At 45.3% G+C, this 27,998-nt stretch overlaps 1 protein-coding gene across 1 annotated transcript; it reads left to right on the forward strand.

Moving 5' to 3' along the window:
* Positions 1–19,794: 19,794 nt before the first annotated feature.
* LOC126547457 (peptidyl-prolyl cis-trans isomerase-like) lies at positions 19,795–27,552 on the forward strand. The gene is made up of 5 exons (XM_050195466.3): positions 19,795–20,037; positions 20,601–20,631; positions 20,765–20,950; positions 21,115–21,190; positions 27,200–27,552. The coding sequence occupies exons 1-5, from the start codon at positions 19,861–19,863 to the stop codon at positions 27,333–27,335; spliced, it is 606 nt and encodes a 201-aa protein (XP_050051423.1). The 5' UTR covers positions 19,795–19,860; the 3' UTR covers positions 27,336–27,552.
* Positions 27,553–27,998: the final 446 nt, after the last annotated feature.

Genomic DNA, 27,998 nt, shown 5'->3' on the forward strand with positions numbered 1-27,998 from the left:
GACGGAACGGTACTTGCCAAGTGCGTCTTCAAGGTGTCCTGTCTCTACGAAAACGATGCCAATCCGAATCCACAATATACCGGCATTCCCATGCATACCACAGCGCAGCAGCGCCAGATTTCCCTCTAGGTAATGTAGTGAGAAACTCTATGCCCATCTCACGCCGTCGCGAGGCGAGGCGGTAGCCACCAACGGCAGCCTAACTCCCGCTCCTCTCACCAGGGGCGCTACGGTCAGAGTGGGCATATCTTACGACGCGGAGAAAATGGAGTGTTACCGCACCGTCGGCCAATCGATACTGGAAGATTTTGTAATGGGCACGCTGGTGAGGGAAATTTTTGTCGGCATACACGGATTCGACGGATAACTTCCTCTTAGATGATTCACTGTAAGCCGTAACACTAGCATAACCCAAGACTACCACCAGCCATACTACCAGCTGATCCGAGAATAACACACTATTGCTTCGCAATCACCAGGCTTAACCAAGGTAAGCCACGGCCGTTTTTTTTTTTTTTTAATCCCCTGCAGCACGCCACGTTCGCTCTCATCTTTCGCTGTGCACGTTCGCTCTGGTATACGCCGGGAACGCCGACACTCGCCGCAGGAACGCGCGCCTGAGATGCGCTCTAAAAGGACTATGAACGTGGCGAACCTGGCGTTCCTACAGAAGAGTTCCTGGGCTAGGCGAACATGCGTTGCCTCTAATGTGAGTTTCAGAAGACTAATAAAAAAAGGTTTCTTAATTGACTGTTATTCATTACAGCCTTCGGAGCTGTTTATATGGCAAATTTCGAGGCAGTCACCATGTCGGTGCGCTCCCTGCGCTCCCGGCGTGGGTGGTTTCGATATTTGCTGCATTGAGCGTTGAAATTCGATGATGAAGCTCTCGAATTAGTTGCGATATACAAGATTATTCTTAGACGTGAAAACTCTTTAAGAACGGTCAGAAGGGCTCACTTGCTAAATCCGCATGTAAGGAAAACATGTTATAGCATTAAAAGGCAAGGCGCAGAAGACCAGGACTCAAGAAGAAAAACGACTGGACCGGCACCTGTGGACCGGCGCCGTTTGTGTTCTTCTTGAGTCCTGGTCTTCTGCGCGTTGCCTTTACTAAATCAAGCATGAACCAACTAGCCCAAGCAAGAGTTTTACATGTTATAGCACTATCGCTCATACCTTTGCAACCGTACTACCCACGCACCTTACTTTGGCATCGTTGAGGAAAGATGCCATTACTCGATCATGCATGCGGTGCGTCACTAATGACGCAATCGGATCTAAATGTAACCTCGCGCGGGGCGTTCAGAGAAGTGTAGCTCGGTATAGTGACCTCTCTCAAACGCGACCATTCCTGATCGGATGGAGAGACGTGCCGCAATTTGTTCCAGAAATTTCACGATTGCTCGGCCATGCCCCCCGTACGTTCAACACGTACCGTCCAGAAACGACGTGAAGAGGCTCAGACAGCAAGGACGGCGGAACATATCCGTCTCCATAGGGAGCGCAACAGCAGGAGATTGAGGCAAGCGCGGGAGCCCCAACCATCTGCCAGTGTGGCGGGCTCGAGCGGCGCAGGGCAGTCTCGGTCGCCACCAGTAGTGAGGGGGGGAGGGTGAGATGGGGGGGGTAACTTTTTTTACCCTGAGGCCCGAACACCCTCCGCAAAACAAACGAGTCCACTGTGAATAGGGAGCGAGCGCGATTGCAAAATACACCGCTACATGCTCACTATATATATACAGGTTGTCCGAACTATCATGAACCAAGATTTTAAAATATGCCAATGCCGCGTAGCTGGACAGAACCAAGCTAAGGTTGTTTGCCGTCGCTTGGAGATAGATTATATTTTGCATTCCGCCTAATTACATAAATATACTTAATTAATTATTCAACTTATCAAATATTATATTTACATGAAAAGTGTCAATAAGTGTCACGTTACGTGATTGGTGTAACCGTGACCTATTACGATGTTGTAATGCCCTCGGAGAGCAGAGTGTTCCGACTGCGTTTAATCAATAAGCACGACGAACGCCCTCCACGCTGTATTACGACGGCTCGGACTGCTTGCCTCTATAGGAAGATGGCGCCGACCGACTTCCCTTTTGGAGAGCCACTCAACGCTGTGGATGTTAGAGAGACTTCTTGGAGTGGCTTTTCTAGCACTTGGATATAGTTCGATGTTGTTTTTTTTTGTGCGTGTTTTTTTTTTAACCGCACTTGTGCGCAACTGTTGCTTATATGGGCTCAATATTGAATGAAACAAGTTTTAATCCTTAGAAACAAACACACTGTGATATGCGGCTGCTAATGCCTTGTTTTAGATCACTTTTATTTATCTTGTTCTTTTCGGTTTTCTTTTTTTTTTTTGCAATTCGTCGCGTGGAACCTCACGTGCATGCTCGCGCAAGCGAACGCAGTTGGCGCGCAGCGAAGCATGGGCGGAACGCGAGGAGCGTTAACTTTTCTTGACCGAACTTCCTGCGTAGCTTCCACAGCGTTGACTGCTATGTATGGAATGGACTATAAGTATATAACATCCTTGACGTGCACTAACCTGCCCCCTTCCCTCCCCCCTCCTAGCGCGAGCATATTGCTCCCCCTCCCCTTGCGAACTTGAGAAGACGGCACGAACCCTTTTGCCTTCCCCCTTGCACGCGCGAGAAGAGCCCACGGCATCAAGCCACCATCCTTCTCGGCTCACCCTCGCATATTGGGGGCGCCTCCCTTGCGTAGTATGAGGGATCACGCGGCGCGCTCCTCATGGGTTTCGCTTACGGCGCTCAATAAAAACACCACGAGGCAGCCCTCCTGGACATTTATGTAAGTACTCTCAACACGAGGGAAGTTTTTGACTCGATATAATAATCTTGCGCAAACTGAAAGCACAGAATCATTTACAGACGCTATCTCTTTACCGAATACGTACAGTGAACGCCATTTACTCTCCCGAACCGGCTTCTTGTGTGAAAGGTAGGCAAACGCTGAGAGTAAACTATGTGAAATATGTTCTCATAGTGGGTTGTCTGTATAACCAAATCGAGCATAACAGTATGAAGCCTCAATGCAGCGATCGCGCGGGTTCGCAGCGACCGACTGCGCGTCTGCATGCATGTCCGCGCACAATGTTTTGCTTTCGCTGTGAGCGCGTTTTCGCACCGTGCCGTGAGCTTATAGGCCGCAGCATATGAGCATTTGACAGTACACAAGCAACCATTGTTGCGTGGACGCTATCAGAACTGTTCAAAAATAATTTCGTTATGGCGATTTCGACGCCTACGGCGACTGATGTGCCGTCCCGACGATTCAATCTTTTTTGTCTTCTAAATTCTTGGACATTTCGATATTATTTCTCAAGTTGCGTGGCACTGTATCTTTATCGGTCTTCTCAACGTGCGATTTCCCTCTGCTTCTTTTTCGTGATTGCATTAATTCATAACACAAACATGACCATATGCTATACCTTCTTTTTAATGTGCGTCTTACCGCCCCCTTTCCGTTCCAGTGAACTTGCCAGTATCTAGCATCAACAAATTCATAGACCAAACCGTCATGACATAAGCCGGGTAGCGGGCGCGGGCGAGCGTCTCAGTGTGCGTTTTCTGCTACTCACCAAACATCGCAGTCCCGGTGCCGCAGCAGAAATCTTCCTCGCGTCTGTGCTTGCTGCATACCCGAGTTGTAGCCGATGGCTGTCTGCCGGTTCTAAGTTTCGCCAGCCAAGCTTCCCGCAGCTCCTTGCCCTGCGGCTACGTGTATTGAATAAGGCTGACACCGGGCCCCGTTGCGTACGTCCGGCACTGCGGCACCGAGCGGTAGCCTACCATGCTGCACGCCTCCAAAGGCAGCCACTACCTATTATAATGATGTCAAATGTTGTCAAGCAGACACCCAAGGCGGGAAAGCCTCCCCACTTAATCAGAACCGCAGCGGAGGTGGGACTTCAAACTTTCATTTTCAACTTGCTTCGGCGCGAAGCCAACGCGGCCTGTGTGTCCACGTGATCCCTCATGCCACGTCACGCCGACGGTGACGCCAGCTTTTCCAGTGGTGGAGCTCGCCTCCAATTCCTCGTGCCTGCAGCATACGCCGCGCGGTTGCGGTGTGATCGCACTTGGCATTGGACTTCATAACCCATTTCGCGGAGTACTTTGCTCTAGACAAACGAGATAGCGCTACCGGCGGCGCGCCGTGCGTTGCTCAGGCGAAAGCGTGCAAAAGCGCACGAATGTGAAACCATTAGCGCTTCTACCCTGCTACTGTGCGATCACCTATCGGAAATGCGACTGGGTGATCGCTCACGCACTGTCCTTCATTCGTGCTGCAAAATGTGGAACGGAATAGGGAAGACCTGTGCAGAAGTTGGTTGCAAGAATAGTGACTGGCATATAGAAGAATGGAATGAATCTGTGTGACCAAGTCCACGGACCGCTGCTACACAAGGACTGCCTGTGTTGCCAGCCCTTCGGGATTCACAACTGTTCTCGAGGATATAAAAAAAATTGCTCATCCGCTAGCGTTGTATCGCTAACCTCCAGAGACAGGACTTCAATTCCGTAACTTCGGCAAGAGTGCGTACTGTTCATTACACAGTGAAAAGGAGTAGCCCCGTTTCCTGGCATAGTAGGTTTCTCACACGTTATCTGCACACATCCACCCCAACATACACTCAAGCTTATGCCCACTCCATTGCTCACGTATAAAGACTAAGTGAAAAGAATCAATGCGCTGAAGCGTGGGTGACTACACCGACTGCACATGAATGTTCGAAGCTGAGCGTTTCGTAACGGTACACAGAATAAGCGAGTAACTAGCGATAATACGTCTTTACATCAAGCCATCATGAAGTACAGGAAATCTACGTTCCAAGCCGGGAAGAAGAAATCTACTGCAACTGATTACACCCGCGAGTGATTAGGCAGAAAATAAAGAATCAGATAGCTACTGCACCGAGGAACGTTGCTAAGTCAGAAACATAAGCCGCTGTTTCAAAGTGATTGGCATACAAAAAAAATGAAGAACAAAAGACACTGTAAGGCTGATTTAATTCAGAAGCGAAAAGTTCCACTTCTGACTTTCATCAAAACCGTAGAAGCTTTAGTGGCCCTTTTTTGAAAACCGATGTCTTTGTTTCGTCGTTGCAATCAGGGTGTAGAACCGAACCCGAACCAAAAATCGTACCCGAACCGCAATTTTGGGCGAAACTGAACCTGAACCCGAAACGATATTTTTGGAACGTGCGTGAATCTGAACCGAACCTGAACCCAAAAAATAAAATAAGAGTTGACAGTCACTTTAGCATGCACTAAAGAGGATGAGAGCGAAAGCGTGCGTGCTCACGAGACGTTCATTAAATTACTTGACATTCTCATCCGAATGCGTTATAACTTCCTGTTACTTTTCTTCTCCCACCAAAGGTCGTGGGCTCGTGGGCCTTAATTAACTATATCTTAATTAACTGTGCCTTGGTGTTGCGCGGCTAAGCTCAAGATCACGGGATCAAATCCCGGCCGCGGCGGCCGCATTTCGATTAGCGAAATGCGAAATGTCCATTGCGTTGGGGGCACGTTAAAGATCTCCCGGTGGTAAAATTTAATCCGGAGTCCTCCACTACGGCGTGCCTCATGATCAAATCGTGGCTCTGGCACGTAAAACTCCAAAATTCAATTTCAAATAATGAACTGTGCCTTGACTAACTTCGCCCTAATTAACGCCAAAGGTCGTGGGTTCGACTCCCACCCATGGTCGTGAGTTCGACCATCAATGGTGGCACCATCAATTTTAGTGCCATTCAATTTTGGTCCCACCAAAGGTCGAGAGTTCGACTCCCACCGAAGGTCGTGAGTTCAGGTGCCTTAATTACTTTTGCCCTAATTACAACCAAAGGTCGTGGGTTCGACTCCCACCAAAGGTGGTGGGTTCGAGTGCCTCAATTAACTTCGCCTTAATTAACACCAAAGGTCATGGGTTCGACTCACACAAATGGCCGTATGCTCGACCATCAATGGTGGCACCATCAATTTAGGTGCCATTGAATTTTGGTCCCACCAAAGGTAGTTGGTTCGACTCCCACCAAAGATCGTGGGTTCGAGTGTCTTATAATTAAATATATCTTAATTAACTTCGCCTTAACACCAAATGTCGTGGGTTCGACTCCCACTAATGGTCGTGGGTTCGACCATCAAGGGCGGCGCCATCAATTTAGGTGCCAATTAATTTTGGTCCCATCAAAGGTCGTGGATTCGACTCCCACCAATATTCGTGGATGCACCATCAATTTTGGTGCAATAACGACAGATGGTCAATTTTTTGGATGACGCCAGACAACGGATTTTTCCACCCATGGGGCACTTAATAGGCTTTCGCCTTAATAACGGCTACCGGTTCGGGCACGAAACGGTTCAAGCATATAAGGCGACAACGGGTGTTCAATAGTTTGCACCATTTATCGAATAACTATACGTCTATGAGTGCAACCACTGGCCGATTGTTAGGACTCGCAAGTTGCGTTTTGTGCGAGAATGGGGATAGACGATGGGCATGTGCTGGTGACTGTACATACGGTCCCCTGCTCCAACCAATTGTGGACTTCACTCACAACAGGATCCTCTGGAGAGACAGGGGCGAGAGGAGAGAACGCAAATGCGTTAGCTATAAACTGCGTATTTTGATCCGGTTCTTAGCGTTATAATGAGGGATGAGAGGGCATAAATTGAGGCGAGTTGAAAACGCCGGAGCGCGCCAATGCGCGCGCACGCGCGTTAGTGTGAATAATTTTTCTTTCTTTTTTTTTACGTAGCAGCGCTCTTGTATCATTGTGCATGAATGGCACCTCATGCCAGTGTTCTGCAGGACTTTTTGGTGCTTGCCCGTATAGATTATCCAGCCATCAGGCCAGCACAAAGACCCAGTCCTTGGCGGTCGAGGAGAGGCACTATATCCAGTGTTCCTTTTTTTTTTTTTTTGTCCAGAAGATTTTTAAAATTGCCTGCAGCAGATAGCACAGTTCTAACCCTTGATCTAAATTACTCGGTGGTGCAGTGGCGTAGCCCGGGGGGTGGGAGAGGGGATGGGGCTACTGGGATTCAGCACCCCCCTCCCCGAAATTTTTCCGGCCGGCACCCTGCTCCCTTTTATGCCTGGTACGTCGCCCATGTATGAACAAAGGCGCATATCCTTCAAACGCACGCCCCAGACAAGTTCAGGATGGTACACACCTTCAGACAGACCAAGGGCCTGCTCAAGGTAATAGTTGTGTTGTGCACCAAGTATGGTAACCTTTGCCCCTCCCCCCCCCCCCCCCCCTTCTCCGAAAAGAAGTTCGGGCTACGCCCCTGCGATGAGACGGCTATCACTTCTACGAGAAATCAAAATGCGTAATTAAATAATCAACATAATTACCCTAACTAATTCTTTATTTCATAATTTTATGGCACATATTTAAGTCTACGAATTATAGCCGGTGATTTCGTAAGGCGTATATACTTGGAACGAATTCTCTGGACTGCACTAGTTTCGAAATAATAATTTTCAAAGTGTCCGACGAAATACGTTGATGTTCCAGTTACTTTTGTGCTTCAGTGCCTAAAACAGCGTTTTCTTAAAAGAAGTAACTGTGCGTGTGTGCGTCCCCTGAAAGAAAATGAAGGTAGTAGAATGATCTTTTGTGCAATTTCTAGTGACTCCTCATAATTAGAGAATAATTAAATCTCGATGTAGTGCACAGTCAAACACGTCGCGTATTTTCACAAACTAAATCACCGCTTGATGTCAAGCGTGGAAGTTAATTATTGGTTGCTATCATTATGAGGAAGGAAAACCTGATGCTTCACCATTGTCGACGTAACGCTGTACGTCGAGCGTCCTGTCAAACTTGGCAGTACCTTCAGTGAAGAGGTTATATGTGGGAATACTTCGTAGTCTGAAGATAAATGAAGCCAGACAGATTAAGACCCGCAGCTCAATCTCCGTGAATTCTTCGTAAAACTACAACATAGATCCGGAGGAAACAGGTCACATAGGCATCGTGTGTACGAGGTGACTCATGGATTTAATTCCGCGAGGTTGCTTTTAAACGCAGAAGAAAAAGATCTACGGAAAATGTAGCGTGTCGCATATTAACTAAACTAATTTTGTATAATTAGAAAGTTTATTAGTAAGTCTGCAATATTTAATTAATACAAGAGAACGCAGAGAACAGTGCAGATTTCTTCACGTGGATGCTAAGACACAATTCGTTTCACCTGATACGGAACAGTTCGCTTTCTTTCTTTCTCTATCTGTTTATCTATTTTCCTTTATCTTTCTTTTCTTTTTTGATGCATCTTATCGAGGACATCATGTGTCTGATAGACGAGCACACACACAGCGCATTCGGCTGCGATTTCAAAAGTAACTTCTGCCAAATCATCTGCATCAGATGGGTTCGTACGTGTCTGAAGAAACAATAAAATGAGTGCTGTCAAAACCATTTGAAAGTCTCCCATGATGGCTTTACTCTACACGTCAGGAAAAGGGTTGTACGTGGTTCTCCGCAAGAGTTAGCCCCCTCTTACAACCAAATCTCAAGCAACACATAATTTTCGCTTCCTCGAGATTCAGTCAATACGTAGTGTTCACCAACAGGCCGATGCATTGAAGAATTAGAACAACGCTGCTCCTAACTTGCGTATTCGAGAGTATCTCCATGATCGGTCCAAATAAAGCCGACCTCTCCCCCCCCCCCCCCTGCCCCCTAGCTTGACAGATGTTCGCAGATTTATATAAAACCAGTGCAACATAACATCTTCGACTGTAATAAGCAAACACCGTTCCGCCTGAATGTCTCAGCTAGCAAAACTGAAACCCTAGATAAACTGTTATCCCGTAATAACATCATCGTTAAGCCTGCTGACAAAGGTGGTGCCATTACATCATCGCAGAAGCCCATATATGGGCAGCTTGCAGATACATTTGACAGAGCCATTCGATAATACGGTTTACAAACTTGAAGCGCACGTTGCTTAAACTATATTACTCGCCACCATTAATTACTGACATAGTAGGAGGTTTTGGTGTCAAACACGATGGGGCGCTTCTTTGCACCAACCCGCCGTGTTTGCATAGTGGCTTTTTTGGCACCGCGAAGCAGTGGACACGTTCATCCCAGACGAATCTTGTTCTCATCGATTCCACGCCAATCCTACGTGTTTCGATTATCGTTAAAAAGAAATCATGTGAAATGAACCCCAAAGAAGCATCTCACAGACCTAGAAATTCTCAATATATACGTATTGAAAATTTATCATTCCTATCATCACCAAGCAGTGAGTGCTCTGACGCCATCGGATGCGATAGATAGCAGAAGCCGCGCTCTGTTCAGTGCTTAAAGCCAAGGGGGCTCAGAGGGGCCCGGCTTCCCCTCCATTTTTTAAGCAGACTGGGCACCCTTTCCGCAGGTCAACTGCAGCACTGCGGCATCAGTTGGGCAAGCGATGGAGGTGATTTTATTACCAGTAGCGCTTTGTGCGGGGCAATTGTAACTCTCAAATTTTTCGATTAATGATTTAATTGCCATTAATGGGTTTATGCGGCATGAGAAAAAACAGGAAAACAGGTACTGTCGTACTGCTGCCTGCATTTTCCCGAGGATGCACGCACATGCATGCACATGACGGTCACCAACCCTTTTTCGACTAAGATTCTTGGCACAGCACACGTGAGCCACCTGAGCGTGAAGCTACCCACTCGGGAACTAATGAAGGCTCACCTTGGTTTCTTTAAGTTACCAGTTAATTTTCTTTCGTTTAGTTATGCATTATTAGTGCTATGTTATACCAACGACGCATGCATTTTGCCCACTTCTGCAGGTAAGTAGGTGTGACACCGTAAAATATATTGATGTAGTGCCTGATGTTGTCAATGAAGCAAGACAACTAATGTTCTGTGTTGCAGCTATAGACTTGCTTGCTCTGAGAACACATGTCTTTAATCCTTTACCTCCCAAATTATTCTTCAAAAAGAAAGAAAAGCGTTTAAAATGCCAATTTTTCGAGTGCTTGATTGAATCGGCACATTAAATAAATGCCGGAAATACACTCGGAATAAAATATTTATTTGTAGAACACCCATAAAAATTTGCTTAATTCTAGATTAAGTTGGCTTCACTACATCTGCATGAAGGTGGCTTTTTCAGCGCCAAGAAAGTAAAGAAAAGGTTCATTATGCAAAAAAGGTGAGGCGTGCAGACAGGACACAAGAGAAGTGGACAACACCTCACCTCACCTTTTTTGCATAATGAATCCTTACAACGCCTCACCTTTTTTGCATAATAAATCCTTGCCAACTAGCTCAGCTTTCTGTCGTTCAAAGAAAAGATACACATCCTATGCGCAACGTCCGTGGTCTTTGAGAGTTGACCAAACCGACTGTCACATAGAATCACATTTAGTCATATAGGACGGCCGTAGCATACGGCACACGCGAAAGATAAGTTTACTAAGGTTTCGGCAGGTAGTCCTGCCTTCATCAGAGTAATCACTCTGACGAAGACAGGACTAAATAAAACGAATAAAATCCCACAGGAAAATGTACCAGGATGTTACTGACCCTGAATATATAGCTCTGAAGGCAGGCCAACAAAACAAATTTCGCGCCTTCGAAAAAAAAATGACGTCATTTCTGTTTTTTAACGAATGTGGCGTCACATTAATTTTTTGTTTCCACCGGAAGTGTTCTCTCCACATACAGATGGCGCTAAGCCCCATGAACCGCCGATGAACCGCCATGTTTTGAACGTATGGGCTCCTATGGAAGCTTTGCTACCAGGTACATTTACCTAGGTACCGGGCTCGCAGCGTTAAAGAAATCAGCCACGTACACTCTTAAGCAAAATTACATCCTTTTTCCACACAACAATAATCGTCATCTGTCTTGTCCGCATTTTCTTTCTTTAACGCAGCATGACATAGCATTCGCGACAGGAAAGTAGCGGGCGCGGCGTTTTCAAGAAAGGAAACGCAAGCAAGGCAGATGACGATTATCGTTGTGTGGCAGAGATACACCCCAAAGGGTGTAACTTTGCCTACGCTCTAAGAAAAGTTTACACCCTTTTGAGTGTGTATTTGCCACGCAACGATAATCGTCATCTGTCTTGCCCGCATTTCCTTTCTTGAAAACGCTGCGCTCGTTACCTTCATGTCGGGAATGCTATGTCATGCTGATAACGCGCATGCCATTCGTTACTGGAAAGTACCGGGCTCACCGCGTTAAAGAAAGGAAATGCGGACAAGACAGATGACGATTATCGTTGTGTGGCAAATATACACCCCAAAGGGTGCAACTGTTTTTAGAGTGTAAGAGTGCACTCAGGATTTTTTTTCGGCGGGGAGGGGGGGGGGGGGGGGGGGGCTTAACCCAAAGTAACTTTCCTATGCAAATGAGGGGGGGGGTACCTTTACTAGTACAAATATGAATAACGTCCACCATTCCCCATAAAGACGCGTAAGCCCGCAAAAGGGATATGAAATACGATGTGTCTCACAGGTTGGCCTGCGAGATACACCTCTCCTTTACTTGGCAAACAAGGAAGCGCATCAAATAGACTCGCGCAGGAAAGGAGCGCAGGAAGAACTCTGCCAAGGTCAAGTAAACAAGCGAAAGTGTAAAATAAAGATTTTTATGATAGAATACAACTCTAGAAAAAACACAGAAGTTAGCAACCAAGGCACACGGACCGCGCGGGGTTGTGTTACTCCGCCAGCCAATCACAGAAGCAAATAAAATCATCGTCATGCGGCCAATTCAAAATGGCGTTGTACTTGATAGCTCCGGAGCGTCCGCTGTTCTTGAAGAATCTTTTCATCGGCGGAAACAATGAGGTGTGGAACAGACATGGTCAAAGTGTATGGAGTCTGAGCATTTCACTCTTCAAAAGTCTGCGGTACAGTTCATTTAACTGCTTAGCCCGTTTTATCATGAAACTGCACTGCCAACTGAAGTGAAAATTGACAATAAATAGATTCAGCGAAGCAACCATTTTATTTCAGTTCAATAAAGAATTAGACTTTCGCCATTCCACTATAATAGGCGAAAGAAAAGCTATAAAATTATGCGCTAATAAATTTATTTGTGTGGTTACCGCCTTATTTGGGTAACAGGAAAAGTTTTAAGTACGAATTATTTGCAGCCTCGCGGAGGAACAGTGGCTGGCGGTTATGAGGGCGTGGACGGGGCTTCATTGCAGACTTAAGTTGTATCCGACTATAGTAGCGTTTTTTGGATTAGCTCTGGAAGAATTACAGAGAAATATATATTCGCGGAACAATCACAGTTCTTTTGGATCCCTCGTTTACTGCTCTACCAAGTGCCAAAACCAACTCGTATTGTTATTTGGAAAGTTGCCTAACGATGCGTGGGCGCCAGTCCTGTACAACTGCGTAGAGCTCAAGACGCTGCGGTTCTAGACGTACTGCGCCCACCGCGAAAGGTTAGAACACCCACATAGTCACAGCAGAGAAGTGGCTACGTCAGGGGGTTCAACTGATAACTGTAAAAACGTCACCCAAAACACACGGAATTGTTCTCCACTTCCGGTGTCGTTGTCTCCACTTCCTCTTTAAGTAAAAAGATGTTAATCCATAAATATTTTCATAAACAACGGTTAAATTTGTTAATTTTCGCTTTTCCTTCGTGTTTGGCTGTTGCCTTGGCTCTCTCCTATAGTAGATCACTTAATTTCTCAACACCTTGCGACTCTTATTTCCAGTTGCCAATTTTGCACGAAAAGTGCTGTACAATTAGGGAAAAACCAAACAAGGTAACAGGTGGCATTCATATTGCTTATGGGTTTAAGGGATAGTGCAGGGTTTGACGATGGACACTGTTTCGCATTGTTTTATTTTCCACCTTATCTAACCCATATAGCGGGTATAGGTTCCGGGCATCTACCAGCGTCGTGGCGAGCCGTCACTCGAGGAAATAATGAAGCAAAAGGAAAAGTTAAACGCAAGTAGCGTTTTCTCTGGCCGCAACTCGTTCGACGAACATACAGACCAGCTGACTATATATAAGAACCGAATCCCTTTCCTGGTCCCTGGATCAGTCTGTGCAAACAAGGTTGAACTAACGAAGCAAGAGCGATTCGCGCGACCGTTGAATAGATGGTGACACTGAACGCATATCGAGTTAAACGCGCGGGCACCGAACCTATGAGAAAACTGGCCTTCACACCCCAAGAAATGCCGTTAACTACCGCCATCCAAAAGGAGTGAAAACGGCAGCACAATGTTCACCGCTGAATAGCGGTCAAATCTCAACATTGATTTGGAGGCGCTTTAGGAATGTGTGAGGAGTGGTGGTGTGGGCGGGGAGGGGGGATATGCCAATTCATTTCGGGGGGGGGGGGCATCCCCCCCCTGGGTACCTCCCTGAAGGAAATGCAAGCAAAACAGAAGACGATTATTGCTGTGTAGCAAATATACAGCCCAAAGGGTGCAGCTGTTTTTAGAGTGAAGCCGTATACAGTTCTATCGATTGTGAAGAGAATTAAAAAAAGTGTGAAATTTTCGATGTTTGAACGAGGGAAGGGGGGGGCATACTGTCAATTTTGTAAGCGCAGATATTGCCGCCACGCTTCGGAAAAAGTTAGGGGGTAGTTGCGTTGATAAGGCCTATGAAACCCCTTGTAGCGTAATCAGCACCACACATGCGACGCGCGGTAGCCGATTCTTCGTAGATCTTACGCACGTATTGAAGCGCGCAGGTGCGCCGGTTCAAATCGGGCGCCACATTGAAGCATGCTGAGACCTGCACCGCGAAGGGAGCGCGCAATTTAATATGAACATAAAGAGCAAGTAAGAAAGTAAAAGGGTGTGCTGTTAAAAAAGCATAGCTCTGCATAAGTGCGTGTTCTAAGGCATCCTGATCTCGCTTCGAAAAGTAATGAGCTTCCCTTTGAGTTATCATAAATTGTTTCTTTCCTGATTTCGTTTTTTTTTTTTTAAGTCCAAAATCAAGAAAGGGGCTGACACATGGAATAGCACACTGTGGTATAAAGTTTGTAAACAGGGATAAGGTGCCTCAGAAAGGCTGGCCTTAAACGTTTCGATAGGAGGACCTATCTTCGTCAAAGGCGGCCTCGTCATCCTCGGCATGTTCGTTTTAAAGGGTTAGTGCAGTGACGTCACGTGCGAGTGTTGTCGGTGGTGATTCGTTATAAAGGGAGATCATCATCATCATCATCATCAGCCTGGTTATGCCCACTGCAGGGCAAAGGCCTCTCCCATACTTCTCCAACTACCCCGGTCATGTACTAATTGTGGCCATGTTGTCCCTGCAAATTTCTTAATGTCATCCGCCCACCTAACTTTCTGCTGCCCTCTGCTACGCTTTCCTTCCCTTGGAATCCATTCCGTAACTCTTAATGACCATCGGTTATCTTCCCTCCTCATTACGTGTCCTGCCCATTTCTTTTTCTTGATTTCAACTAAGATATCATTAACTCGCGTTTGTTCCCTCACCCAATCTGCTCTTTTCTTATCCCTTAACGTTACACCTATCATTCTTCTTTCCATAGCTCGTTGCGTCGTCCTCAATTTAAGTAGAACTCTTTTCGTAATCCTCCAAGTTTCTGCCCCGTACATGAGTACTGGTAAGACACAGCTGTTATAAACCTTTCTCTTGAGGGATAATGGCAACCTGCTGTTCATGATCTGAGAATGCCTGCCAAACGCACCCCAGCCCATTCTTATTCTTCTGATTATTTCAGTCTCATGATCCGGATCCGCAGTCACTACCTGTCCTAAGTAGATGTATTCCCTTACCACTTCCAGTGCCTCACTACCTATTGTAAACTGCTGTTCCCTTCCGAGACTGTTAAACATTACTTTAGTTTTCTGCAGATTAATTTTTAGACCCACCCTTCGGCTTTGCCTCTCCAGGTCAGTGAGCATGCATTGCAGTTGGTCCCCTGAGTTACTAAGCAAGGCAATATCATCAGCGAATCGCAAGTTACTAAGGTATTCTCCATTAACTCTTATCCCCAATTCTTCCCAATCCAGGTCTCTGAATACCTCCTGTAAACACGCTGTGAATAGCATCGGAGAGATCGTATCTCCCTGCCTGACGCCTTTCTTTATTGGGATTTTGTTGCTTTCTTTATGGAGGACTACGGTGGCTGTGGAGCCGCTATAGATATCTTTCAGTATTTTTACATACGGCTCGTCTACACCCTGATTCCGCAATGCCTCCATGACTGCTGAGGTTTCGACTGAATCAAACGCTTTCTCGTAATCAATGAAAGCTATATATAATGGTTGGTCATATTCCGCACATTTTTCTATCACCTGATTGATAGTGTGAATATGGTCTATTGTTGTGTAGCCTTTACGGAATCCTGCCTGGTCCTTTGGTTGACGGAAGTCTAAGGTGTTCCTGATTCTATTTGCAATTACCTTAGTAAATACTTTGTAGGCAACTGACAGTAAGCTGATCGGTCTATAATTTTTCAAGTCTTTGGCGTCCCCTTTCTCATGGATTAGGATTATATTAGCGTTCTTCCAAGATTCCGGTACGCTCGAAGTCCTGAGGCATTGCGTATACAGGGTGGCCAGTTTCTCTAGAACAATCTGCCCACCATCCTTCAACAAATCTGCTGTTACCTGATCCTCCCCAGCTGCCTTCCCCCTTTGCATAGCTCCCAAGGCTTTCTTTACTTCTTCCGGTGTTACCTGTGGGATTTCGAATTCCTCTAGACTATTCTCTTTTCCATTATCGTCGTGGGTGCCACTGGTACTGTATAAATCTCTATAGAACTCCTCAGCCACTTGAACTATCTCATCCATATTAGTAATGATATTGCCGGTTTTGTCTCTTAACGCATACATCTGATTCTTGCCAATTCCTAGTTTCTTCTTCACTGCTTTTAGGTTTCATCCGTTCCTGAGAGCATGTTCAATTCTATCCATATTATACTTCCTTATGTCAGCTGTCTTACGCTTGTTGATTAACTTCGAAAATTCTGCCAGTTCTATTCTAGCTGTAGGGTTAGAGGCTTTCATACATTGGCGTTTCTTGATCAGATCTTTCGTCTCCTGCGATAGCTTACTGGTATCCTGTCTAACGGAGTTACCACCGACTTCTATTGCACACTCCTTAATGATGCCCACAAGATTGTCGTTCATTGCTTCAACGCTAAGGTCCTCTTCCTGAGTCAAAGCCGAATACCTGTTCTGTAGCTTGATCTGGAATTCCTCTATTTTCCCTCTTACCGCTAACTCATTGATCGAGTTTTAAGAAGTCGATAAAGGGAGATACTTCAGAGGTAATGAGCGCTGTCGCCTGACGTCTGTGAGCGTCGTTCCCAAGACGAAGGGACAAGAGCGGGAGAGTGGGAAGGCGGGGAAAAAAGAAAAGAAAGAAAAGGAGAGAAGAAACGAGGGAGAACACGAAGAGGAAAAAAAGGGAGAAATAACAAGAAAAAATAAGGGGGCATGGGGGGGGGGCGTTGGGGAAGCGGGAGGTTAGGGAGCATTCAGGGGTGTCGTTGGCGACATGTTTTTGTGCCATTACAAGAGCCGGTCAGGCGGTCAGTGCGCGAGTAACACAAAAGACCAAAAAGCCTTTCTGAGGCATATTATCCCTGTTTACAAACTTTTTTTTAAGTAGTTACTCATGGCAGGTTTCTTTTCCATTGCCACCACCCATGAGATTTCAGCCTAACTTTCCGCTTGATGCTCTTTGTCGCTATGTTGCTTACCCTACAGGCCGCATACTTGCTGGTAAGCTTCCTAGTTCTTTTCCTTCACTGTGAATCAATGTTTGTTCTGTACAAATACCTCAACACTCTCCCAGCCCATTTACTTTCTTCCATATTCCTCAGTCGTTCTTCATAATCAATTTTACTGTGAGCTTCCCTCACTTCAAAACTTTTCCAGCCCATATCATCCTGCACAGCTTCATTTGTAGTCTTCCCGTGGGCGCCCAATGCGAGGCGTTCACCTTTTTGGTTCCATCAAGTCCTGATTTGGTAACAACTTTATTTAGTCCTGCAGAGATTTCGCCGACGGGGCCTTAGGTCTCCCACGTGGGGACGTCGAGGTGTTGCCTCGCCGCCACCTCACGGGCCTGCTGGACGGTCCAGAGTTGGTCACCGAGGCTGGGGCTGCGCAAGGCAGCGGCCCACCGCGGCGGAAGGGTTCCGGAGTTAGCACCGTGCGGGTTTTTGTTACAGTCCCAGAGCATGTGAGCTATATCAGTGTGGCAGACCTTGCATATATTTGTCGGGTATGTGCCGGGGTACAGCCTGTGGTATTGTGCCGGGTTAGGGTACGTGAGCATCTGCAGTTGTGTGAGGGCCACCGCCTGCGCCCTATCTAGTTTATCGCTGGGCGGAGGGAAGGTTCGGCGGGCCAGGCAGAGGGCCTTGGTAATTTCGTTGTAGCTGGTCAAGCCGTCTTTGGTGCTGTCCCATGGACGACGGTCGCCGACGCGGTTCGTGAGCTCACGCGCCTTGGCGTGTGCCGTTTCGTTTCGGTTGCGATAACGGCGGCCCCATTTCGATGGGGGCGAAATGCGAAAACACCCGTGTACTCAGATTTAGGTGCACGTTCAAGAACTCCAGGTGGTCGAAATTTCCGGAGTCCTCCACTACGGCGTGCCTCATAATCAGAAAGTGGTTTTGGCACGTAAAACCCCATAATTGAAATTTATTTTTCGGTTGCGATATGTATTCGATACTTCTCCCATGTGCGCCAGGAACCACTGGATTCTGGTTTGAAAATCTACCTCCCGCTGGACTTGTCGATTGCTCAGGACTCGGGCCGCTCTCCGTGAGATTCATTCTTTGGCGAAGTTTCTGACCGCTTGTCGCAAGTCGCAGAGAACCGTGGTGCACGTCGGATCCGTGAGGGCGAGTGCCGATTGTACCCCTCATTTCAAGCAAACAACCGCATTTCCAAAAGTAAGTCCTGGAACCATTACGCCTTTGCACATACCCCGGAGCACCTCGTACCTATTGTATCCCCATAGCGCTCTGTACTTCATTATGGCTGCATTTCGCTTCCCCTTTACTGTTGTAGTTTTTTCCTGTGTTTCCATATATCTATTGCCTTCGTTTATCTATATACCAAGATATTTATATACTTTTACCCGAGGTATTTCCTGCCCCTGGGCCCTGTATTGCCACTGTCTGTTCACTGTTTTCATTGAATACCATAACACCTGATTTTCTGAATCTAAATTTCAAACCTAAATTCTCGCCTTCGTATCCACAGATATTAGCCAGACGTTACAAATCACTTTGCTTGTTAGCTAGCAACACAATGTCGTCCGCATAAAATAAACCTGGAAGCTGCTGTCCTACTACTGTACCCGCCTGTTTGTATGAGAGATTAAACCCGATATAACTTCCTTCTAGCGCCTTCTCCATCCCCACCATGTACATTATAAACAGCAATGGGGATAAAGGGCACCCCTGCCTCAGTCCCTTGTTAATTGATATAAACTTTCTCCTCGCTCCTCATCCCTTTCCATTCAACGCAAACGGTATTTTCTAGGTAAATCTCTCTCAAAAGCTGTAGACAATCATCGCCTAAGCCTTCCCCTTCCAGAATATCCCACAAAATGCTGTTGTCTACGTTGTCATACGCTCCTGTAATGTCTAAAAAGGCCACATATAACGGTCTGCTTTCTACTCTTGATATTTAAATACATTGAGTAAGAACAAATAAATTATCATCCAAACACCTGCCTATTTTGAAGCCAGGTCTATACGAGTGAATTCTTTCGTTCTCCCCCTTACCTTTATAAATTAAATTCATTCTACTTTGTCGCCAACTGTCTGGTATTTGTCTATATTTTAAAGTTTTTTTCCACTGCTTTCACCAGAGCTTCCTTACTTTTTGACCCTAGTTCATTAATGAGCCTAACGGGAACCTCGTCCAGCCTTGTGGCTGTGCGCTGAAGAATTTTCTCTTCGGCTTTCTTCTAGTTGAAATTTGTCAGTACCAGCTCCTTTTCCATCAGGGTCTCTTTCATGCTTTCGTTTCTTCAAATGCGACCTCCTCATTGCCTTGGAAAGATTCGGCTGTTATTTTACAGATGTAATTTAATGCAGCTTCCCCTTCCAGCTTGTTTCCATCTTCGTCTGGATATGTTGTTATATTGTTGTTGACTATCTGCCTAATAATTTTATGTGGTTCCAAAATATTCTAGGTGCGGCTTTCTTTTTCTCACGTATTTCTGACAACTAACGTTCACTTTCACCTTTTATCTTTGCTTGCACCAGTATTTGAACCATATACTTTTTCCCCCGGTATATTTCCCATTTACTGGCCACTTCATCCTGCGGCAACTGCACCTTCTTTGCCTGCCTGTGCTTTCGGGATGCTTTCTTTCGTTCGGCTTTCGCTTGTCGTATCTCAACGGCGAGCGCGCCAAGCCGCGCCTGCACCTGCATTTGTTTTATTTACATTGCTCTGATTCTACATGCCATGGGTTTGCATATCAACAAAAATGTTCTGAACCAAAATGAAAACCGAAACACCATTTTCCATCAAAGGAATCGCTGGCGATTACCGCGTCATCTGTCAGGTAGTACGCAAAGCTTAAGCGGAAAAGTACCCACCCATTTGGCTCTTTCCGGCACATGAACACTAAAATAAAACAGCCGCACGGCCGCACAGCGTATGCGCTGGGGACACGCGCGCGCGAAGATATAGTCCGTTATATTTTCGGATGTCTTGCTGAAAGTGCACTCTTGACAATAATAATAACTGCAGCTAAAGATAAAATTTGGTTACATTTGGAAGCGATAATTCTCATCTGAAAAGTAAAGTTGTTAAAAGCCTGGTAAGACCGGTTCGCAGCGACGCGTATATAATGGCCCACGTGCGTGTAGCCATAAGCCGTTTTTTCTCCCCGAAAGCCGGCATTTTGAAGTTACCCCTTATTCCGTTGAGTTGCAGCTTTGCGACAGCCGCCGGAAAAATGGGCCTTCCGAAGGTGTTTTTCGAAGTCACTGCCAACGGCGAGCCTCTGGGTCGGATAGTAATTGAGGTAAGTTACTTTTACACGATTTGAGGATAACGCAAGGTGGTTTTTAACATGGAAGCATGCCGTCAATACTCGATTGAAGATATGGCGTTCTCACCACTCACGATTGTATTTAAAGTTACCGATTCACTTGATTTAGCACACGCGTTTCTACTTTTGCTTATCTACTTTTAAACATTGTGTTTAATTGCTTCTGTTGTAGTGAGTTTTCTTTCGTCATAATAATCTAGAGAACTTGCGTGGAAGGCATGTTTAGGCTTACGTTGATTGTCATTGTTTTAAGTTAGTGAAGTGTTATCCATCGGCGAAAAGTGCCATACCCCGAGTTTTCATAAACACTTAAGTGCTTATCTGTTGTTATGCAAAATGTGGCCGCCCGCTATGGCAGCTGAAAATATGTACGAACTCTTGCCGCCAAAATGATCGACTGCAGTCGGTGGTTGCGACATTGCGGCAATATTGCTTACTTCTTTTCCCTGTAAAGCTGGTGTAATTTTTTTAATCTTGCCTTAAGCGCGTTAGGTGGTGCACTTCTACATTGTAATGTGCTTGCTTTCTTTCTTTAGCTGCGATCGGATGTGGCCCCGAAGACCGCCGGTAAGTTAACCCTAACTCATTGGTGTGCGTCTTCCAATTAAGGACACGTTGTGTCGTGGCTGCAAGCTGAGATGAGCGTCAGTAGTCGCAGAATGACTCATAGCGTGCGTTTTCCGCGATCATGTTTCTGCAGAAAACTTCCGGGCTCTTTGCACTGGAGAAAAGGGCTTTGGCTACAGCGGCAGCACCTTTCACCGCGTCATCCCCAACTTCATGTGCCAAGGAGGGGACTTCACGAATCACAACGGCACCGGTGGCAAGTCCATCTATGGCGAGAAGTTCGAGGATGAAAACTTTGTCCTGAAGCACTCTGGACCGGGTAGGATTCTTGTCTTATCTTGCTCTTTAGCGCGATTTACTTTGTTCGGCGCCCTCAATTCGCAGTCGGCAAGGCTGATAACAACCGTCTCAAGCGTATCCGCCCCATGCAAGTGTCTGAACTTTTTTTTTTTTTACTTTTTTTCTTTTATTGTTCCAACACAGGTATTTTGTCCATGGCCAATGCTGGCCCCAACACTAATGGATCGCAGTTCTTCCTTACCACTGTGAGGACCCCTTGGTAAGTTTGTTTAGGTTTGCTCTTCGTCGCAATTGAAAATGCGAGCACGTACCATTATTAGCTATTTGAGTGCCTTTTCTCCCCCTGCAAGTATGCAACGTTCTTAGAAATGGCAAGGTTCTTTTTGTTCAAGTGAGCATTAACAATGAATACCTCGCCCAGTGCAGCTTCTGTGCCCCAATACCATACATGCTGTTGCCGAAGCTACAATATCATCTTGTAGCTTCGACATCTGGTGCCAAATTACAGCTGCGCCGAAATCTTGAACATCTTGCAATGGCCACAACTTCATCAGACCAGTTTCTTGTACCATTTCATTTCCAAATTTAGTTTTTCATCTTGCATTTTCTTTTCTTTTTTTTTTTTTTCAGTTGTGGACCTTTGTTCACATGTTCCTCATTTAGTTTCAACATCACTTTTGCCATGCTCCATTTGCCCATTCAGTACAATTTTGGGTCAAGTAGTGTTCCTTTAGCACAATTGAATCCACTAGGCTGAAAAATGCTATCATAACCTGCATTTCTTACGTAAATTTTCTAAATTCTACGTCTTTGCGAAGTCCCAAATACAATATTTTTTCCTTTAGTGTCATTCCTTATTTTGTTTGTAGGTTACTCAGTACAAGCAGACAAATTTGATATGTTGCTTTGCAGCTAGCTTGAAGTTCCAACTTGGGGGTTTCACAAAAAATCTCGAAAGTTAGTCGTATCTTTCAGAGCGGTGTATAATACAATTTTGCCCACTTTACATGATTTATAAGGTGCATTTTGCAGAATGGTACGAGTTGCAAACTTGGTGCTTTAACTCGTTGTTCTCGAAAATGACGTCCTCAATAGCCTGTTTGCTATAGGCTCCGTCCAGTGAACACACAGCACTGCTGAGCAGAAGTGGTGCCGTACTGCTCTGTGGCAAGACGCTGGGAAGGTGGACAGACATCGTAATTTAATGTACATGCACATGTCTCTGAAAGCTGCACGTCTATCTGCGATTCATAGTTTGTGTGTTTGTGAAGATGCAGGCATGATCCTCGGGGATGTCAAGTAATTTTTTCGGGGTTTAGGCCTATTAAAGGAATAGTCGATTACGTTCAACACGGCCACAACCGTGGCCAGCAAGCACGAAGTGCAGTCTCGTGAAGGAATATGCGTCGAACTGGCCGAGCCACAGAGGCACCTTCCTTATACTTGCACCTTACTTCTGCTGTATTCATGAAGGAATAGTGGCTAGAAGTGTACAGAGCATAGATTTCCCTTGCGTGGAGGCCATCTTGCATATTCTTCCCGCTATGGTGCTGCTTTGCTAAGAGTGCGAGTGGCTGGCAGTGCAGACATGGGCCGCAATTCTGTAGCGATGCCTTTACCCGAGGCTAGTGCCTTTCAGCGCTGTTCACGAGTAGCCGCATTTGACGCTTGCCCAGAATAGAGTGCGAAAGGCATTAGCATCGGGAGAACGCATCACTACAAATTTGCGGCCCTTGGCAGATTCCATTTCACCATCTATGGTAGCCAACCTGGCAGTGACTGCAGTCACTTAGCAGTTTAATTGCAGTTCCACGTGTTTCTGCAAAGTTTGCTGTGCTGATTTTAGCATGCAGTGTCCTGACAAAAGCTGAAGTGCCATTTCAAGGGCTAATCTATTGCCTGTTCAGAATCGCCTCTAAAAAGTCCTGTGCACACACAATGCAGACTAGTCTCATTTGATTATAGTGCTTTGTTTCTGCAATTTGTTCTAGAAATTGCGTGCAACTAGTGTCTCATTTTGGCATGCGCAGAGCAATTGCTATTTTACCTGTTAGCAAACTGGGATGGCTGCGGGTGCAGTGGGCCAGTAGTATCGTGGTAGAACGCAATGCAACTTATCCGAATGTATTGCTCTGCCTCCCACCGTGGCAGGTCGAAGTAGGAGCAGTCATTTGCTTAAATAAAAAAAAAACCATGTTGCTGACATTCCAGACACTCTAATCTCAATAACATAAGCAACCACATGTGCCTGCATATTCAGTGCCCCGCTTATTGTCTGTGGCCCAACTTGTTTCCAAATTGAAAAGCCAAGCAGTGCCACATCTGTCGGAACAAGACATTGAAAGATTAGTGGGCAGTCCAAATCATCTGGGTGCCCGCGCCAAAGCATGAAGATGTATACAGAGCTGTCCCCACTAAGGGGTTGAGAGGTGACCACATGGCTAGGTACAGGGAGCTCGTGACTCGCTCGATTGGAAAGGGCCTGGTGCCCCCCCCCCCCCGGTTCTGTATGTGTGGCTAAATGTGTTCCAAGCTATCCAAACTGTCCACTTGTGAATTAAATCGGGATTAGCGTGTTTTGCTCTCCGTTCTTTATTTGGCAAATGTTTTGAAGCAGCAGCTTGCCACATTTTCCAGTTTCCTCTGTCCGTTCACTGTCTGATTATTTTATGCCTGATCATTTGCGGGTGTGCTCAGTTTCGGTACATTTATTTTTGCTGTGCACAAGGCTGGAAACGTAGCCATTCTGTACATTGTAATACCTTGTAGCAAAGATTTGTTGCCCCTAGCAACTTGCTTACCCTTGTAGACCGTCGTGCAACATTCAGCTTCAGCCATTTGTGCGCTATAGGTGTCAGTCATTTATTGTGCATATACAGGGTGTCCCAGCTTACTTAAGCCAGAGTTTTAAGAATATGCGACTGCCACGTGGATGGACAGAACCAAGGGAATGTTTGCTGTCACTTGGAGATACTCGGATTATTTTTTCGATCTACTTTATTACTTTAATTAATCAACTTAAATACTATAATTAAATGAAGTGTCAATGAATTGTAGAGAGACATGAAAAACTCCCGATACAGCGTTCTGTTCCTCGGTACGTGCAATATAAAAGCGCTTGTCCAAGCATGAAAGAAGCTCGCTAATACTCAAAGTGCCTCGAGCGGCCATTCGCATGGCAATTTTGCGGGCTTCTTTCACGCTCGGAAAACCACTTTTATGTAGCACGTATTGAGCTACAGAAAGCTCTATAGCGAGTTTTTCAAGTTGCTCTGCAATTTTCTCATTGGCACTTTTCATCTAATTATATTTGAGGTCATTAATTATGAAATTAAGCAGAACACAACAAATAATCCACATATCTCCAAGAAATGGCAAACATTACCTAGGTTCTGTCCAGCTACGTGGCATTCGCATATTTCTAAACGCAGACTAAAGTTGGCTGCAACACCCTGTATAGTGCACATATATTCAAGTGAGTAACTTAGTTGGGGTAGATGTGTATAGACTGTGCAAAACTATGGCAGGAAGCAGCACTGCTCCCTTTGTCATTGTTTAACGAGCGGTACTCTCGCCAATGTTCCGGGGCTGAGGCACCTTCTTTAAAGGTTAGAGATACAACACTGGCAGATGAGCCAATTTCTGTATCCTTGAAGAAAGCCGTACATCTCAAAGTGCTAGTAACACGTACGGACAGTTGCAGAAACGGTTCGTGAACTTGGCCATACAGGTTCATTCCATTCCTTAATATGCCAGTCATTATTTTTGCAGCCAACTACTGCACGGGTCTTCAATCCACATGAATCAATCCATCATGATTGGGGCCCAGTGCGTTAGCAAACTGTTGCATTTCCGACAGCTGAACATACAGAAGCTAGTTAGAAGCAGTAATGGTTTAGTCTTTCTGCACTGTTGCCAAGTCCACGTGCGGTGCACTGCAAAAAAGGGGCCAATACTGCAAGGGGTCTTTAAGGTAAAAAATGAAATGAAACTGCTTGACACTAGTTATTTCTCCCCAAGTGAATCTATATTAGAAAAATAGAAAAAAAAAGAGTGCCTGGTGATGAGTAATCAAGACATTGTTTCAAAGAAAATACATGCAAACTATGTTGAAAAAAAAGTGGGTGGCTCTCTTCAGCATGGAGTGCGATGGTCACCCAGCCTACACAGTTTGCCAGTTTAAACGTCGTGGCTGCTTGATCACTTGCTGCACCAGTCTCAAAACCGCGGCTCTCATTTGAGTCAAGCTCTGAAGATTATTTGTTTCTACATGAAAGCATTCGCAGTATTTTCAGTGCTATACACACATTTAGTGACCGATATGGCAGACTACAATAGTTTGGTCTGGTGTGCCAGTGTGGGACTTTGCCTAGCATATTGCGTTCTGAGCTCTCTCATGCGGAAGCAACATTCTAATCTTTCATAGCCACTTTTCGAAAACTTTGACTTGTCGCTCTTGCAAGCTTTTCTCAACAAATGTTTGCTCTAAAATGTACCTGTATCATAGAGTGGTTGCGACAGAGTTGGACTATCGGCTGAAATTTCTAGTCGACATGCATGGTTGTGAATTTACTACCCCCATGTTATACCATTTATCCCACGTAGCTGGACAAACCCGCGGTAATGTTCTCTGCAGTCACTTTGAGCAAGTCTGCTTTTTGTATTTCGCCTTACAATAGTTACGATTTATTAATCAATTTCTCAAATATTCAGAGCAAAACATTCAAATTGTAGAACATCTGCAATATTCCCAACCCAGCTTTCTGTTGCTAAATGCTGCTCTTTCCAAGCCTGACAGACTATGCAACTAGTGTGGCATTCTTTTTTTGCAGACTAATGATGTAATTAAATTTTTTTTAAATAAAATAGTCTGATTTGCTCCAAGCAATGGCACACTTTACCTTGGTTCTGTTCAGCCACATTGCATCTGCATAATTTTACAATTTTGGCACAAGGCTTTCTAGATGTACAATAAGGATCATTTTTTTAATGCTGTAATTTTTGCTTGCACTTCAACAGGCCGAACGAAATTGTTTTCAAAACAGTTATTGCTTCCTTCATAGGTAATGTAGCAGATTCTAATACAACACTTTCTATATCTGAGCGGCATTCACTCAATATGTTCAAGCATCAAAGTAAATTTAATATATTGAAGAATAACAGAAATGGGTCTATGATTGGCTGCATCATTACTTCCATTGCCTTCAAAATACGGCACTTGCTCATCATTTCCCCGATTGCATAAAAAAGCCCAGGTTCGAAACAAGTCTACTATCATTGGGAATATCAACCGCAAAACTTCACTGGTTTCATTTGCAAGTTTGTACGTCTAAATTACTGCTGTTTGAAGCTCATAAATGCTCTGCATACTCTCGTGCCAGCCAATTCTCCCAAATTTCGCAGAAAAGTGGCCTTTTCACGAAAGCTTTGCTCATTGGCCTCAAACCATATCCTTGGATGTATTCTGCCCTGCCTTGAGCAAGCTTGTTCCGTGAAAGTCCCTGAAACAGGTGAAATTGGCAACAGCAAAGTTGCTGTGACCTAAACTTTTTTGCTTGTGTGTGTGTCCCACAAAAGGTCATGCTCAAGAGAAACTTTATAAAGTGCACTATTCCCCTTTCGACATTATGGTGTTGCCTCCGGCTGGCTGCCTCATTGCTTACCAGCAAGCGCAAGCATGCCAAAATTGCATTTGATGTTGGAACTTGCACATATGAAGTTCTTGGTGGGAAAATCTGGAGTCTTGCTAATTTCGTTATGGCAGGATGTGACTGCACACGGTTCATGACCATTGTCTGCCATGTGCATCTGAAACAGAACCCCAGAATGGATGCTGCTTTGTGACCTTCGCATTGCTGTGGCAACAGTGTGACATGCTCTCTTCAGCCAGTCAAGCCAGAGTTTCTTTACCGGAAACATAACTGTGTACTGCAATGTATCAAGTTTGGCATTTGCTTGCATGTCGCTGATAAAAGCTTTTTATTTAATGGTTGGCCCCTTAAAACCTGTGCCCCCTTCCTGACCTGGCTTCACAAGAGGCAGCACTGTTGCTCCTTTCACAAACAGTAAGCAGGGAGTGGCTAAATTTGTTTCTGGGCATGCATTAGGTGAGCATGTCTGTCATATTTGCATAGTTCTGTACTAAAAATTCCCAGCTGCCCTTAAAGCCTGCACATTAGCAAATGTTATCTCTGCCCACCTTTGTGCCGAAGAAGTAGTGATATGTTGCCTTGTGCCTAAATTTTCTGCTCGTATCTCTCTCTACCAGGCTTGACGGAAAGCATGTGGTCTTCGGCTCCGTTGTTGAAGGCATGGAGGTCGTCAAGAAGATGGAGAACTTAGGTACCCAGAATGGCAAGACTAGCAAGAAGCTGGTTATTCAGAGCTGTGGTCAGCTGTGCTAAGCGACCATGTATTAGATGAGCAGCATTCACTTCTTTCATGCTCCTCCTTTGCAACACTGCAGCCACTTTTCCTTTGCCCCCTACGTCAAATAGGCAATTGGTTCTTATCTGCCTTGCCCTAAATTGCACCACTATTGGTATGTCTTATCAAATGTGGTTGTACTTGCGTGTTGCACACACTTGGTAAATGTGTCAATAAAAATCCATTTCCACCACACTTGCACTTAGTCTTTTGCTGCCACCATTGCGTTTTTTGCAATGGCTCTAAATCAAAGCTTTATTTCAGTTTGCAGTACAAACTGGGGGTAAGAAAAAAAGCAGTCTATACAACCACTTGACAAAGCTCTCGAAATGTGAATTTTTATCTCAAGTTTTCCGCACACATTCCTTTAGTTCCCCCATGCATGGGTGTTGTAGTGATCCTGCAGTTTAAAATTGGTCAAACTTCCTGTAACCTCTTCATTAGCTCGGACATCTCAAAACTACATAAACTTATAAGCAGCAAGAAATACCACTGTAGGAATTTTCTTGCCTGTGTTCTTTTAGCACAGACACGCATTATTTTAAAATTTGGCAGGTAATCCTTCTATTTTATGAATACTGCAATCGCCAAGCGGTGAATCGGGGTTGTACAAACTTAACCCTTTCAGGGTCAATGACTTA

Source organism: Dermacentor andersoni, chromosome 1, assembly GCF_023375885.2.
Source record: "Dermacentor andersoni chromosome 1, qqDerAnde1_hic_scaffold, whole genome shotgun sequence".
Lineage (NCBI taxonomy): Eukaryota > Metazoa > Arthropoda > Arachnida > Ixodida > Ixodidae > Dermacentor > Dermacentor andersoni.